Below are 14,510 nucleotides of genomic sequence, written 5' to 3' on the forward strand. Positions count from 1 at the left end.
GTATTTCACTTTATTTACTCTTTAAATGTGTCCCTACTGCAACACACCTCAATAAAATTAGTGGGTCATTAGCAAGACTACATCCTGAGGTGGCAACTCCTAACCCAACTCAAATAAATTGAAATAAATGTAATAAAATATAAGTGTTTGGGAAATAATGTACTTCTAAAACTACTTTTATTGCACCATGTTCGTTCACTCATGAGCTGCTGTAACATTAATCGAATGGCTGAACTGAAGCATGCAGTCAAATTATAAGCTGTGTATTGTGCAAAAATGAAATTCGTAGGATATTTTTCGCGCTGCTTCGTTCAATTACTTCATATGCTGCCTTCATGATCTTATGTGAATTTCCAATACATCCCAACTGAAAAATATATTCCCAAACCTAATTTGCCGAAGGAGTGCATGTTAGGCTCTGGGTTAATCCACATGTGTTTGTGAGTAAGGAGATATTAGGTGTTCTGCATTCACATTTTTAATAAGTTTCTGAAAAAAAATAGTAATTCGATAATTTCGAGATTTCAAACACGTAAGCAACATTGCAGACCCGAAGAGAAAGAGAAAGTAATCCGGGGCTTTTAAATTCATTGGATCTGTAGATCGCAGATTGTGTCGGGAATAAACTAAGTAGTTCGGAAGGAATGCCTTGAATTAAACGGAAGGTAGGATTCTATGTGTTGTTGTTTAGTGGTTGCTTAGCGTAACCGGTAAAATATGCGGCTTATTTCTTTTTAAGGAGCAGTTTATTCAGCGGTGCAGAAGTAAAGTGGTTGCAGGATGGCACAGAAAATGAACGGACAGTGCACCAATACATCTCTGGGTAAGATTTCAGAAAATATTTAAAGCTCTTTTGTTTGTTTGTTTTTTGTTTTCATCCTCAGGCGTATTGTTGGAGATGGATATTTATCCAGCGTACACGAATTTCGATGTTTCCTTTTTGCCTTTTTTCATTTAGCTTTCATCAACATCCTTATCATCATAAATGTTTAATAAATAGAAAATTGCTGAATTACAAATCTCTCTCGGGATCTGAGGTTATGTTCAGATTCTTTTTCTAGCCAATTTCCTGCACTATAGGTTGATTATTTAGTTTGGGCAGAGTAGCTGTTTTTGATAGGGGTGATATGGGCGGTTGCCCAGGGCGGCATCTTGGTGGGGGGCGGCTTCACGAGCATCGGCAAAAAAAAAAAAAAAAAAAAAACAGTTACTCGTACTCATGCAGCCCCAACATCAGCCAGCGCATTTTGGGGATGGCATAGGCACCGATCGGTTTTCTATCGCCCATTTGCTGGGAGTAAGGGCGCCCTCGTTTGCGCCTGCTGCTTGCGGCACAGGGAGGAGAGGGTGGGCTGCGGGGGATTCTCTGTCTGGCTGGAGCAGCATCTAATAACCAACTCGCAAAATAAAATAAAAACAAACCAACAAACACGAAAACACCAGAAATTATGATACAGACTTTTTTCGTTTTTTCGAAATTCTATACGCGAAAAGTGAGCGCGAGAGCCCTCAGTGCGCCTGCTCGCTGCTGAAGTCAAAGTAAACTTTATTGTCATCTCCGCTACATACAGTCCAGTATATAGAGAGACGAGACGACGAGGCTCCAGTTACAGCAGTGCAAGTAAACAAACAATATTTATAAGAAGATTAAGAAAATAAATATACACTTTAGGACTCGTGGTAAAGGGATCAATAACAATTTAAAATTCATAATTTACAGTTTAGTCTGTTACTATTTTTACCATTTCTTCTTGGAGCAACTGTAATCCACGTTATTTCCTTAGGGATTAATATTTAAGTATTCTGATTCTGATTGTTTCAGGATGACCTGCCACATCTGCTTACCCGTATCTTTTGCTTGTTTCTTCTCCTCTTTTTTTCTGTTTTTTCTAAACTGAACACCTGATGACTTTGAACTTTTCTTGTTCATCTTCCATTGGTTTTAATTTTGCACTTCAGTAAGTCCCCCAACTCAACCATCACCACAACATGACCTAATAGACCTACACCTTAGTTCACAGATTCGCTTTGTCGAGGGTGTATTTCTGGGATTTCGCACAACCCAGGATTGTGACTAGCCAGCATGAGTGGGTGGGAGGTATTATCCAACATTGTCCTTATCCTGGACAACATCCGGCTCTCAGACACCCTAACTGAGTCCAGCTCCATCCCCACAACATTACTGGTCTTGTGGATCCGTTTATTTTGTCTGTTAGTGTCTGTGACCCTCAACCTGCTACCCCAGCATGCCAGAGGGAATGTTCACCCATGGCACCAAACAGGCTAGGACCGCCCCTGTGGACAGACACTGGAGTCTAAAGAGAGTTTTGCTTGTTCCAAACTGTTGTAGTTTACCAGTTACTGAGGCCACTATACTCCTGGCAATGCTCCAAGCTTAGATGCCCCCGATCTTTGGTTCAATGTAATATAATTTGGAGGTTTACAGGTAGTCTTTGGACTTATTAGCTCTCTTTTTCCTCGCACTGTAAATTTTGGGACATTATATAAATTGGTTTGTGCTTTTCCCAATCAGCCAACCAAATCAAATGACTGAATTTGACTGGAATTGGCAAATGAGATGTTTTAGAGTAATATCAACATTGAAAAAAATACCCAGTTAAACTCCTAATGTAGAAATTATAAAATAACTGTTTTTGGTTTATTTCTCTTTGGGTATTTTATGATCCAGGCTCATGTTTTAACTATATATCTTCTTTGTATGAATTCTCTCTTCCCATCAGCTAATACGTACCATGGGCTGATAAACCAAGGATCCACATGTTACTTGAACAGTGTGCTGCAGGTGCTGTTCATGACCAAAGACTTCAGAGAGGCTGTGAAAAAGTTTGTTGTCCAGCTTTAAGCATGATTCTGTATTTATCATATATGAAGTTTACGGTGCATTTGTTAATCACTCATGTTTACTTCCTGTGTAGGTACTCTGGAGAAAATCCCCACTCTGAATTCCTTGATCATGATTTGAAAGTCTTATTTGATGACTTGCAGAACTATACAGCATACACATATAAAATAACAAACAAGCTGGGCATCGACAACGGTACAGAACAACAAAACCTTTTTAACACTGTAAACTCCTGAGCACTGTATAACTTTAAAATAATTTAAAATAATTATTAAAATATTATAAAAATGGAAAATTGTAGGGTAAAATTACAAAATGACTTCTTTTAAAAAATAATAATAATATGCATTTGTCACAGTGAATGAACAGCGTAATGCTGCAGAGTACTTTGAGAGGGTTTTAAGAATGACCAGTCCTGATGCATCAAAGGTAAGGTCTTCATCGATGCCAAAGGATATCTATATCTATACACTGGATCAAAATATCCCTTTTTAATTGTGGAGTCTTTGCCTTAGAGTATAAAATGCTTTGAACAACTTTTGTTGTGAACAAATGCTTTCTAATTATAACTGAAAGAAAATGAACAGATTTTTGTGCATCTGTATTTTCAGATCTTCCACGGTCAGTTAGTAAACAAGACCACCTGCTCTAAAGGTCATATACAGACTGACAGAGATGCACCATTTTGGTATCTTCAGCTTTCACTGGTGGATTCCTGCAGTGTGGTAAGGATCTGACAAGATGCAAACTTGTCAGCATGTTCTGTCTGTCAGGACATGACAGCTGTGAGAAATTGTTTTGACCTTACATGCTTTTGTCAATTACAGATATATAATATTTTCCGATTTTCAGTAAATAATAACTGTTTTACTTTCATTTTATCCACTTTCTATAAAAAGCACAACACTCATTTTTTTCACTGCGTAAATTGTGTTACACTTTATCACTTTGTTACTATTTTAGTATACATCATTTACACATCATTATTGCATAAATCAAACGATTTCTTTGTGGAGGAGTACTGACATGATAATTCCTGTAGCTACAGTGCTATAAAAATGAAATAGTTGTTGAACCATGTTAAGTACCATGGCCTAAGTACAGACTTCATTATAAAACCTAAAACCTATAAAATAACTTTTGGGGTGTCTAAATGATTGATTTAGGACTGCTTTATTTAATTTAAAAATACACAATTTATCTAGTTTTGCCTATATGTGTACTGGTTAGATTTTTTCTTTTCACTTTTCTCTTAAACAATACATCTTAACCTTTGAGTCTGACCTAATAAAGTTAATGTGTCATGTTAAAAACCTTCTTCTTCAAGAAAAATTCTTCACCTCATTTCACTGGTCAGCACATCTTTGTCAGAGCTGATTTTAAATAACATTTTTCAGGTGAAGGGCATTGAAGAGTTCTTTAAAACTTCAGATTTCTGCGGAGAAAATCAGATTTACTGTGAGCAGTGTGGTGACAAAGTTGATGCTACTATGGTGAGTTTAAAGAAAAGTTTTTGATTGTTTTATGATTCATTGAATACAATTACTCAAACATATTAACATGTATTGGGAACAGACAAGCTCCCTGAGGCAACTGTTGTTGTGATTTGGTGCTTTATGAATATAAAATATAATATAATTGAATTGAATGTTTTTCATTCAGACAGCTGTAATAAAGGATCATCCAGATGTTTTGTGTCTGCTGCTGAAGAGGTTTGAGTTCAACTATAATTACATATCATACATCAACTCTTATGTGGATGTTCCTGAAACCCTGCAGATACCAGAGGTACATGTATAGTATATTTTAATATTTAATCAATATCATTTTCATTGTCTTTGCTCATTCTGATGGCTGTCATTTTTTCTTTGGGGATCAGAATCAGAAATATGAACTGTATGCAGTTGTGGATCATTTTGGGGATCTGAAAGGTGGACATTACACCGCAACAATCAAGATCCAGGAGGAACACGGAAACAGATGGCATCATTTTCAAGATACCAGAGTCACAGAGGTAAGACTGATAACTTTTTCACTGTTGATACTAAAACATGCTCCTAAATCACTGTGTTGCACAATTACTTGTATGCCTTACAGTGGCAAGACAGATCCATCATGTTATGCTTGATTATTTTTTCCATCATCAGCTTGTCTATCAGCCATTCCAGCTGAATAACACTGAGAGGTATGTTTTTGTGCTTGTTTCCCTGACTGTATATATTTTTCCATTTATTTTTCCATTGTAGTTCAAATATTACTTGAAAGTTGGTATGAATACATACATACATACAATATGTATACAATGCAGGGAATAAGCACTGAAGGCATGTACAGCTATCTTTCTTTTGGTGCCTGAATCGTTTGTGAAAATTGTTTTATATTAAATAATTTTGTAAAGTAGCAAAACAAGAGCACTGCGATAGACAGGATGTACCCTGCCTCTTGTCTGTGGTAGATTGGATAGGCTCGAGACCCCCACAAGTCTGATAAGGATAAGCGAAAGAGAATGGAGAATTAATGGCAAAACAAGCATTTTGTAAAAAGTAAAAGGTGGTATCAAATTATATTTAAAATATACTGAAATACCCATTATGCAGAATGTCCATTTTCTGTGTAGCTTTATCAATAATAATATTGAATTACAAAATTTATTTTAAAATTTGTAAAAATTCTGCAAATTATAAGTAATTGAGATTCTTAAATGACTGGTAGAGAGTAAATGGTGCAAAATTAGCATCCAGATATTGGAGTAGATGTAGAAATAAGCTGGTTTGCAAAACCCTGACAATGATAATTGAAACTCAATGCACTTCACAGGGAAAATGAAGACACATAAAACAAAGTGCAAAAATTGGGTTTACAAAAATGCTGTTATGTAAGCCATACATTTAAATTTATTTGAAAATGAATTAAATGCTTTTTTCCATTAGATCCCAGAGTGCATATCTTCTTTTTTACAGAAAAAGTAAAGGTAAGGACAAACTGTTTTTTAAAAAAAATACTTAACTGGTTTTCGTAGTGAGTACATGAAATGTTTGCATACCTAATTTCTAATTCGTCTCCCAGATGCTGCTGCTGAAATGGTCAAGGAGATGCGCAGCCTGGCCATGTCAAATATGCAGGTCATACATGAGGGAGCAGCCCAAATTCCACAGGTAAGATTTATCACTGTAGGCAATTCTGAAAACCTTTTACATACTGTAAAGACGTTGCAGTTTGTGCATCTGTGTGATAGTTTGGAATTTGTAAAATAATTTCTCACTCTTAGGAACTCAGTCAGTTTCAGCTTGGTATCATGATAGGAAGCTACCTGTGCAAAAAGGCCATGAAATTTTTTAACTACTAAAGAGTCCACAATCAATTGTCCACTTAGTCATAGTGAAAATAACTTTTAATGCTTTAGCATTCCAAGACATTTTGGACAATTTAATGTGCCCAACTTTATGGAAACAGCTTCGGGGCAGTCATGTCTCTCTGTTTCCTGTTTTATTGTAAAGGTCTTGTTTCCTTGTTCAATGTATCTAGTTGTGCTTCCCCTGTGGCGTCATGTTAATTTGTGTCAGCTGTGTCCCTTGTGTGTTCTCACTTCTCTTGTTATCTGTGTAATTAATTTGTGTTTTTTATGCCATTTGTATGTTTTGTCTTGTGTTCAGGACAATGGACTGAATTCCATCGCAAAAAGTCTGCCTTTAAGGTCCAGCAAGCAACGTTTTCCATCAAGTTCAACTGGCAACTCAGGAAGTCCAGAAAGCCCTCGAACTGTATCAATTCGTAGGATAAAGGTTGTTGAAGATCTTTTGTTTGTATTTAAGGACAAAAGCATAATGACTGTGACTTTAAAGATGGACTTTGTCAATGAAAGAGGTATCGATGATGCTGGTGTGTCAAGGGAGGTTTACACTGCATTTTGGGAGCAATTTGTGGAACAGTGTGAAGGTGAAACAGAGCGAGTTCCAAGGCTGAGGCCTGACTTTTGTGAGGCTGAATGGCAAGCGGTTGGTCAAATTTGGGTGAAAGGATTTCTAGACCATGGTGTCTTTCCAGTGAGGCTATCAAAGGCTTTCATTTTAGCCTGCATTCATGGAATTGACTCAGTGAGTATAGACATTCTGATGACATCATTTCTCAACTATGTCGCTCCTGTTGAGAGATCAGCAGTTGAAAATGCTCTCCAGGGCACAATGGGTGAAAGTGATGACGAGGACCTGCTTGACCTTTTCACAAGGATGGGCTCCCACTCCCTACCCCCTAAGACCAACATACAACTTGCCATTGAAAGAATGGCTCATAAGGCCATTCTGCAAGAGCCAAAGTACATAGTTGATTGCTTCTCCACACCTATGGTATGTCTACAGCAGAAACTGTCAGACAAGGAAAGGGTTTTGTCTCTGTATGAGACAAAGAAGGCCACAGGCAAAAGAGTATTGCAACTGTTTGAAACAACAAACATGGTGCTGTCTCAAAGAGAACATACCATCTTTACTTATCTTCAGCATTATGTCAAAACTGCTGATGAAACTAAAGCTGAAAAAATCCTGCGTTTCTGCACTGGGTCTTCTGTCATTTGTGTTGACAAAATTCTTGTGTCCTTTAATGCTGAAACTGGGCTCAGAAGAAGGCCTGTTGGTCATACTTGTGACGCTACCCTTCATATACCGTGCACTTACTGTTCTTACCCTGAATTCCGCACAGAGTTTGACAACATTCTTTCCAGCAATTACTTTGAAATGTACGTAATTTAAACTCAATAGAAGTGCTTTAAAGAAAAATACTTAAACCTGTAATTGTTCCATTGTTATAAAGAGAAAAGTATGCTTCTACAGTGAGTATTTCTAAAACTGGCCAGCTTACACCAAAGAAATCTAGATCAATGAACAGTACAACAGGCATAAAGAAAAAGATGTACATATGATTTGGGGGTAAAAGGTCCATTAAATTATTAAAATAACTGAAGGGTAATGTTGATGATCATGTTTACAAATCTACAAGCTAATGTAGCCTGTGTGAAATGTGGCCTAAAAAGAATGTCTCGTAACAATAAGCCCAAGTTTGCTTGATTAGCTTTCAGAATTTTTATGTAACATATGTTTTATGATACTACACTTGATCTTGCCTCACAGCAAGAAGGTTCTGAGTTCGATTCCACCATCAGACCAGGGTCTTTCTGTGTGGAGTTTGCATGTTTTTGTTTACGTTGGTTCTCTCTCGGTCCTCCGGCTTCCTCCTACAGTTCAAAGACCTTCATACCTTTCTGATCTTTTAAATTGGTACACTCCAGCAAGATCACTGAGATCTGCGGATCAAATGCTTCTAACTGTCCCGAGGTCCAGATAAGAGCACAGAGGAGACCAGGCCTTTGCTGTGACTGCTCCTAAATTGTAGAACAAACTGTCCCTTTTCATCAGAACCTCCCCAACGTTAGACACTTTCAAAATCTGTCTGAAAACCGACTTTTATTCCTTGGCTATTAAATCAGAATGAGTTTTGTACTACTTTTATTTGTCTTATTCTTCTCATTTTATACTACTTTTTCTTCATTTTTATTATGTCTTCCTATGTTTTTATCTCTTTTAATTATCTTAAATGTACAGCACCTTGGTCAACAGCTGTTGTTTTAAATGTGCAATATAAATAAATTTTACTTTGACTTTGTCTGTAGTATGTAGTTTAAAAAATAAATGTTTGAATATATTTCAACTTATTTGTCCTGTACTTCAGAAATGTACTATCACATCCTCACAAAAGGGGTGACTGATGTCAGTGTAGCATTTTTAATTAACTTACAGTTCCTAAAAGGCCGACAGCACAGGTGTTTTAAAAAAAATGTTACATTTGGCTAAATTCATATACTGAAATAGAAAGTTCAAAAGATCAAAAAAAAAAATTTCTGTTGACACGCAGTTATTAGCCAAAGCTAGTCTAGAATCACACAAAAATTTTGAATTAAATTAAAACAATTCTATTTTTAGATTGGCTTTGTGTTTAAAGTCAGGTTTCACAAAGTGAATCCCCTCGAGTTCTGGTACCCCTTTTTAAGTACCATTTGTGTGACATACCAAGTGTTTGATGATACCAAGTGTGTAATATCATCAAATTTTAAGAACATTTTCTGCTTGACCATCTCTGATTTGCATAAATTTTTTATAGACTAAAATTTGGACATTTATAATGAGTTCTGTGAAATTTTAGCTTCACATATCAAGAACTTTTCAAGATATATATATATTTTTAAAGATGGGCTGTTGAGCAACAATCAGGCCTTTTTTTTCCACACGTTGAAATCTGCTGCGATGTTTAAACATGAATATCTCAAAAACTATTAAGGCAATAACCCTGGAAAACTAAGAAGCTTGGAAAGAAGACCTGAATGACTGGGAACATCCACAGAAAGAAAACCCTGGAATTTTCACTCACGTTTCTTACCATCAAAATGAATCCGGATCTGTAATAACAGATGCATCAAAAAGTACCTGAGTATTAGCTAGTTAAAATGTGAAAAAAAGAAAACCCCAATCCATCCTATAATGTGTAATATGTGAGGACACAAACTAATAAAAGACATCGCATTCTAAAAGTCAACCAGTCACATTTTTTGAGTGGTATATAGTTCTATTTTACAGCAATGCAAAATTAAGCATTTAAAATATTCAGGTACCATTTTTATTTTGATTACAGGTCGATTATAAAGGGGTAATAATAGGGTTACAAGAGGGAAACGAGTGAGATAATTTCTAAGTTAATACTATGCAATTACCAAAGTAATAATCATGTAATAGCCAAGTAATATCACGGTAGCAAGCGTGGTTACAGTTAAGTAATGGTAAGCTGAAATTTATGTAACTGGATAATTATATATATATATATATATATATATATATATATATATATATATATATATATATATATATATATATATATATATATATATATATATGAACAACTCCCTCTTTTTGTGTTGATTACATGGTATACAATAAGAGCTTTTTCTTTACTTAATAATTCACTCCACTTGCCAATTTTTAAAAAGGTATGCCAGCTAATATTTGAGCCTACAAATATACCCTTGTTTTAAAAACCTTACTAATTTTTCATTATACATTTAAATTATTAATTAACTTCTGAAACACTTTGCACCATTTCTTTAAAGTGCAGCATTTTGTTTGGTAGCGCAGTTTTGTAGAAAACTGAAAGTAAAACTAAATAAAACCAATGACTTTATTCAGAACCTGGAAAATACCTGATCCAACAAGTTGCAACACCACCCAGTAAGCGACTCCGGGGTGACGGCATGGCCGCAGGACATCTGTGCTCTGAGACCCTGGTCTCCTTCCACTGGAGCTGAGAGGAACAACAATAAGCGCAGACAGTGAACTAAACAGTGTGGAAAAGCCTGCCCGGTGTTAAAGAGAACCTACTTTGCTCAAAGGCCGAATTTAGCACAAAATTAAAAATTGTGTATGGAATGCCACTTCATTTGGTTTTAATTGGGATAACCAGTGCATTTATTATAATAATTCCAAATCAAATCATACACAGTTATTAAAAAGAGAAGACATGAATGAAGGGACTTCAATTATGATTATTAATTTTTATTTCTTATGTAACGGATCCAGATCATCGGGCCTGTTGACGAATTTCAGCGTCGTGTCTCTGGGGTCGTATCTTTTCTCTTCAGTCATTTTAGCTCAGAAGCTCTCTGCTCCGTCCTCTCCGTTGATAAACAAGCTCTGTTTATGCAGTAAAGTGAAGTGAACACAGAGGCTACCGTGTTATCACCACTGACAGCACCAAGACTTGTTTTTAACTTTCAGTTTCCCCCAGCAGTTACCAGAAGTCACGTGAAATAGCGCTGTGTAGCAGGTCTGTGTTCTTCTATGTTTATTTCACTTTATTTACTCTTTAGCACTGATGGTGAGGGCAGCAGTTTTTTTTATGCTAATAAATAAGAGTAATAAAAATAAACAAATAGCCTAGGTATTTTACAGTGGCGTTTATACAGAGTTTTTTTTGCAGCCCTGACTTTTAATGAAATGCGCATGAGAAGGGAACAGCTGGTAAACAAACACGCCCACTCATCATGAACTGGCATATTAGGTGATTTCCAGCTATCAAAGAGTGTGACATCCAAAAAGGAAATGCATTTACACACTGAACAATTGAGTGTGTAAATGGTGAGGGATGCACAGCACAGGCACTATAGGTAAACTGCTTCTCACAAACACCATTAAAAGATTTGTTTTTCATCGTTTGTTTGTTTTTACAAAAAAAAAAAGCCGAATTTGCATTTTGTAGAGGAAATCTAATATATCCAACCCACTTTTTTATACAGCTATGTAAAATTTAAAAAGAAAAAGAAGACGCGTGAGTGGTAAAAACAATCATTTAGATGAAAGTGAAAGTGAATACTCAGCCCTATGACGTCAGACCCAGAAGTACCTTATTAGCGTCCGCAGCAGAAGCGGAGGGAGCGCACAGGATGGGAAAGCTGTACCAGGTCGTGGTTTCTGGAGTAAGGGGTGGGAAGGTGACCGTCGACCTGAGCAACACCGAGGAGCAGTTCAAGAACATGACAGTGGAGCAGCTGAGGGAAAAAATAAGACAGAAGTTTCCGGAGACTGCAGGTAAATACACCGAAACACCCATTAGCCTACATTATCGACACGATGAACGAGCTCAGTGTAATTTTCGGAATCTTGGTTTAATATTGTTCAGGTTGTTCCAAAATTTCCTTTTAAAAAGATATTTCATTTGTTATGGCGGATCAAGACTATCAGTAGCGGTTTTAGATACGGGCGACACGGGCGGCATCACGGGCATCGGCAAAAAAAAAAATGCTGATAGTCATGCTGCACCGACGTCAGCCAGGAAATGTCATAGGCACCGATCGGTTTTCTATCGCCCATTTGCTGGGAGTAAGGGCACCCCCCGTTTGCGAGGTGCGCGTGCTGCTTGCGGCACAGGGAGGAGAGGGCGGGGCGGCCGGGGATTCTCTGGCTGGCTGGAGCAGCATCTAATAACCAACTCGCAAAATAAAGCAAAATAAAAACAAACCAACAAACACGAAAACACCAGACATTATAATACAGACTTATAATTTGCACCGATGTTTTTTCGAAATTCTATACACGAAAAGTGAGCGCGAGAGCCCTCGGTGCGCCTGCTCGCTGCTGAAGTCAAAGTAAACTTTATTGTCATCTCCGCTACATACAGTCCAGTATATAGAGAGACGAGAGGACGAGGCTCCAGTTACAGCAGTGCAAGTAAACAAACAATAAATATAAGAAGAGTGAGAAAATAAATATACACTTTAGGACCAGGGGTAAAGAGATCAATAACAATTTAAAATTTATAATTTACAGTTGATTTAAAGTCTCACACACAACCCTGGAGGGGGCCCTGCTGCTTCCAAATAGACCACATTTCATTTATAATGTTGTAAATCCAAGCCCATCATTTAGTCATGATTTGAATCCTGGGTTGTGTGAAATCCCAGAAATACACCTTAGACAAAGTGAATCTGTGAACTAAGGTGTAGCTCTGTTGGGTTATGTTGTGGTGATCCTCGGATTGAGGGAGTTCATACTGGAGTGCAAAATTAAAACTAATGGAAGATGGACAAGAAAAGTTCAAAGCCATCAGATTCTCAGTTTAGAAAAAAGAAAAGAAGAGGAGGAGAAATGAGCAAAAGATACGGGTAAGCAGATGTGTCATTGGATAATGGCAGGTCATCCTGAAACAATCAGAATCGGAATACTTTATTAATCCCTAAGGAAATAATGTGGGTTACCGTTGCTCCAAGAAGAAATGGTAAAAATAGCAACAGTAACAGACTAAACTCCAAACAATACAATATGTTACAGATTTTAATATTAAATAGTCATTGTCAATTGTTGATTTGTCCTGTTCTCATTGTATGACGAATTATGATGGCTGTTTGGTGGCCATTTGCATACTATGCATACTCTCTGTCTTCATATATGTGTGTGTGTGTGTACAACAGTTTATGTTAATGTACAATCCTTAATATGTTTTGTGTGTGTGTGTGTGTGCGCGCGTGTGTGTGTGTGTGTGTTTGTTGGGGGGGGCGGGGGGGTGCCAGAGGGAGTGTTTGCCCAGAGACCGCCACTGAAGACTATTATTAGATTATGAAGCTTTGTTTATTTATTTATTGATAAGAAGCATTTTAGTAGCATTTTGCTATAGATTTATTTAATTATTTAGTTTAGTAAAGTGGATCGTTAACACAGAAAAAGTAGTAACTCTCTTATTCTCTCTCTCTCTCACTCGCTCTGTGTGTGTGTGTGTTAGATGTTAATCTGCGGCTGATATTCACAGACAAGAATCTGGATGAAGACAAGAAGGCACTGTCTGAATATGGAATCCAGCATATGTCTGTTATCCAAGTAGTGCTGAGACTTCCCGGAGGACTGAGAGCTTGACTGAGACAGGCTCCACCTACAGCTGCCAATGCCGTTGACTCCTCCTGAAAACTCCTGCCACTGTTTACCGTACATATAAGACTTGTTTTAAATCACTTTTGATACAGTCATTTTTCACTGATGAATAAAATAAAATTGTATTATTTCAAATGTGTCATCTTTGATTAAGCATGCATATTTGGAGGTCCTTGGAAAACAGAAGCCGTATTAATAAGTTAAATAAATGCAGGGCACATTTTCTCACAAATACTGTAGCCTAAGGTATATCCACCAGTGGGTTCCCTGAATCATGAACAAGAAGCATAGTTCAATTCAATTCAATTCAATTTTATTTATGTAGCGCCAAATCACAACAAAAGTCGCCTCAAGGCGCTTCATAGATACAAAGAAAACCCCAACAATCATATGACCCCCTATGAGCAAGCACTTTGGCGACAGTTGGAAGTAAAAACTCCCTTTTAACAGGAAGAAACCTCCGGCAGAACCAGGCTCAGGGAGGGGCGGGGCCATCTGCTGCGACCGGTTGGGGTGAGAGATGGAAGACAGGATAAAAGACATGCTGTGGAAGAGAGACAGAGGTTAATAACAGATATGATTCAATGCAGAGAGGTCTGTTAATACATAGTGAGTGAGAAAGGTGACTGGAAAGGAAAAACTCAATGCATCATGGGAATCCCCGGCAGCCTATGTCTATTGCAGCATAACTAAGGGAGGATTCAGGGTCACCTGGTCCAGCCCTAACTATATGCTTTAGCAAAAAGGAAAGTTTTAAGCCTAATCTTAAAAGTAGAGATAGTGTCTATCTCGCGAATCCAAACTGGAAGCTGGTTCCACAGAAGAGGGGCCTGAAAACTGAAGGCTCTCCCTCCCATTCTACTTTTAAATACTCTAGGAACAACAAGTAGGCCTGCAGAGCGAGAGCGAAGTGCTTTAATAGGGTGATATGGTACTACAAGGTCATTAAGATAAGATGGGGCCTGATTATTTAAGACCTTGTATGTGAGGAGCAGGATTTTGAATTCAATTCTGGATTTAACAGGAAGCCAATGAAGGGAAGCCAAAACAGGAGAAATATGCTCTCTCTTCCCTGTCAGTACTCTTGCTGCAGCATTTTGGATTAGCTGAAGGCTTTTCAGGGAGTTTTTTGGACATCCTGATAATAATGAATTGCAGTAGTCCAGCCTGGAAGTATTAAATGCATGAACTAG

General features: G+C 37.4%; 2 protein-coding genes across 5 annotated transcripts; both read left to right on the forward strand.

Annotated features, from left to right (window-relative positions):
* The first annotated feature begins 460 nt into the window (after nucleotides 1–460).
* LOC147335648 (uncharacterized) lies at nucleotides 461–8,449 on the forward strand. 3 transcript variants are annotated; one of them, XM_086280486.1, is made up of 13 exons: nucleotides 461–665; nucleotides 740–823; nucleotides 2,742–2,844; nucleotides 2,937–3,058; nucleotides 3,222–3,292; nucleotides 3,475–3,588; nucleotides 4,261–4,356; nucleotides 4,526–4,651; nucleotides 4,743–4,877; nucleotides 5,011–5,048; nucleotides 5,794–5,834; nucleotides 5,930–6,018; nucleotides 6,517–8,449. In XM_086280486.1, exons 2-13 carry the CDS (start codon nucleotides 781–783, stop codon nucleotides 7,603–7,605), a joined length of 2,067 nt encoding a protein of 688 aa, XP_086136612.1. In that variant the 5' UTR covers nucleotides 461–665; nucleotides 740–780; the 3' UTR covers nucleotides 7,606–8,449. The 3 variants fall into 3 exon arrangements, with proteins under 3 accessions (XP_086136612.1, XP_086136599.1, XP_086136604.1); XM_086280473.1 differs by lacking the exons at nucleotides 461–665; nucleotides 740–823 and having other exon boundaries at nucleotides 2,009–2,844; XM_086280478.1 differs by lacking the exons at nucleotides 461–665; nucleotides 740–823 and having other exon boundaries at nucleotides 2,009–3,058.
* Nucleotides 8,450–10,891: 2,442 nt separating this feature from the next.
* On the forward strand, nucleotides 10,892–13,434 carry LOC147335649 (uncharacterized). Of its 2 annotated transcripts, XM_086280675.1 has the most exons (3): nucleotides 10,892–11,063; nucleotides 11,193–11,484; nucleotides 13,172–13,434. In XM_086280675.1, exons 2-3 carry the CDS (start codon nucleotides 11,250–11,252, stop codon nucleotides 13,300–13,302), a joined length of 366 nt encoding a protein of 121 aa, XP_086136801.1. In that variant the 5' UTR covers nucleotides 10,892–11,063; nucleotides 11,193–11,249; the 3' UTR covers nucleotides 13,303–13,434. The 2 variants fall into 2 exon arrangements, with proteins under 2 accessions (XP_086136801.1, XP_086136795.1); XM_086280669.1 differs by having other exon boundaries at nucleotides 10,892–11,484.
* The last annotated feature ends 1,076 nt before the right edge of the window (nucleotides 13,435–14,510 follow it).

This window comes from Aulonocara sp. 'chitande type north' Nkhata Bay, linkage group LG3 (assembly GCF_057382095.1).
Source record: "Aulonocara sp. 'chitande type north' Nkhata Bay isolate Kocher_YH1m ecotype deep benthic linkage group LG3, A_spYH_male_GT1.1, whole genome shotgun sequence".
In the NCBI taxonomy this organism is placed as follows: Eukaryota; Metazoa; Chordata; class Actinopteri; order Cichliformes; family Cichlidae; genus Aulonocara; species Aulonocara sp. 'chitande type north' Nkhata Bay.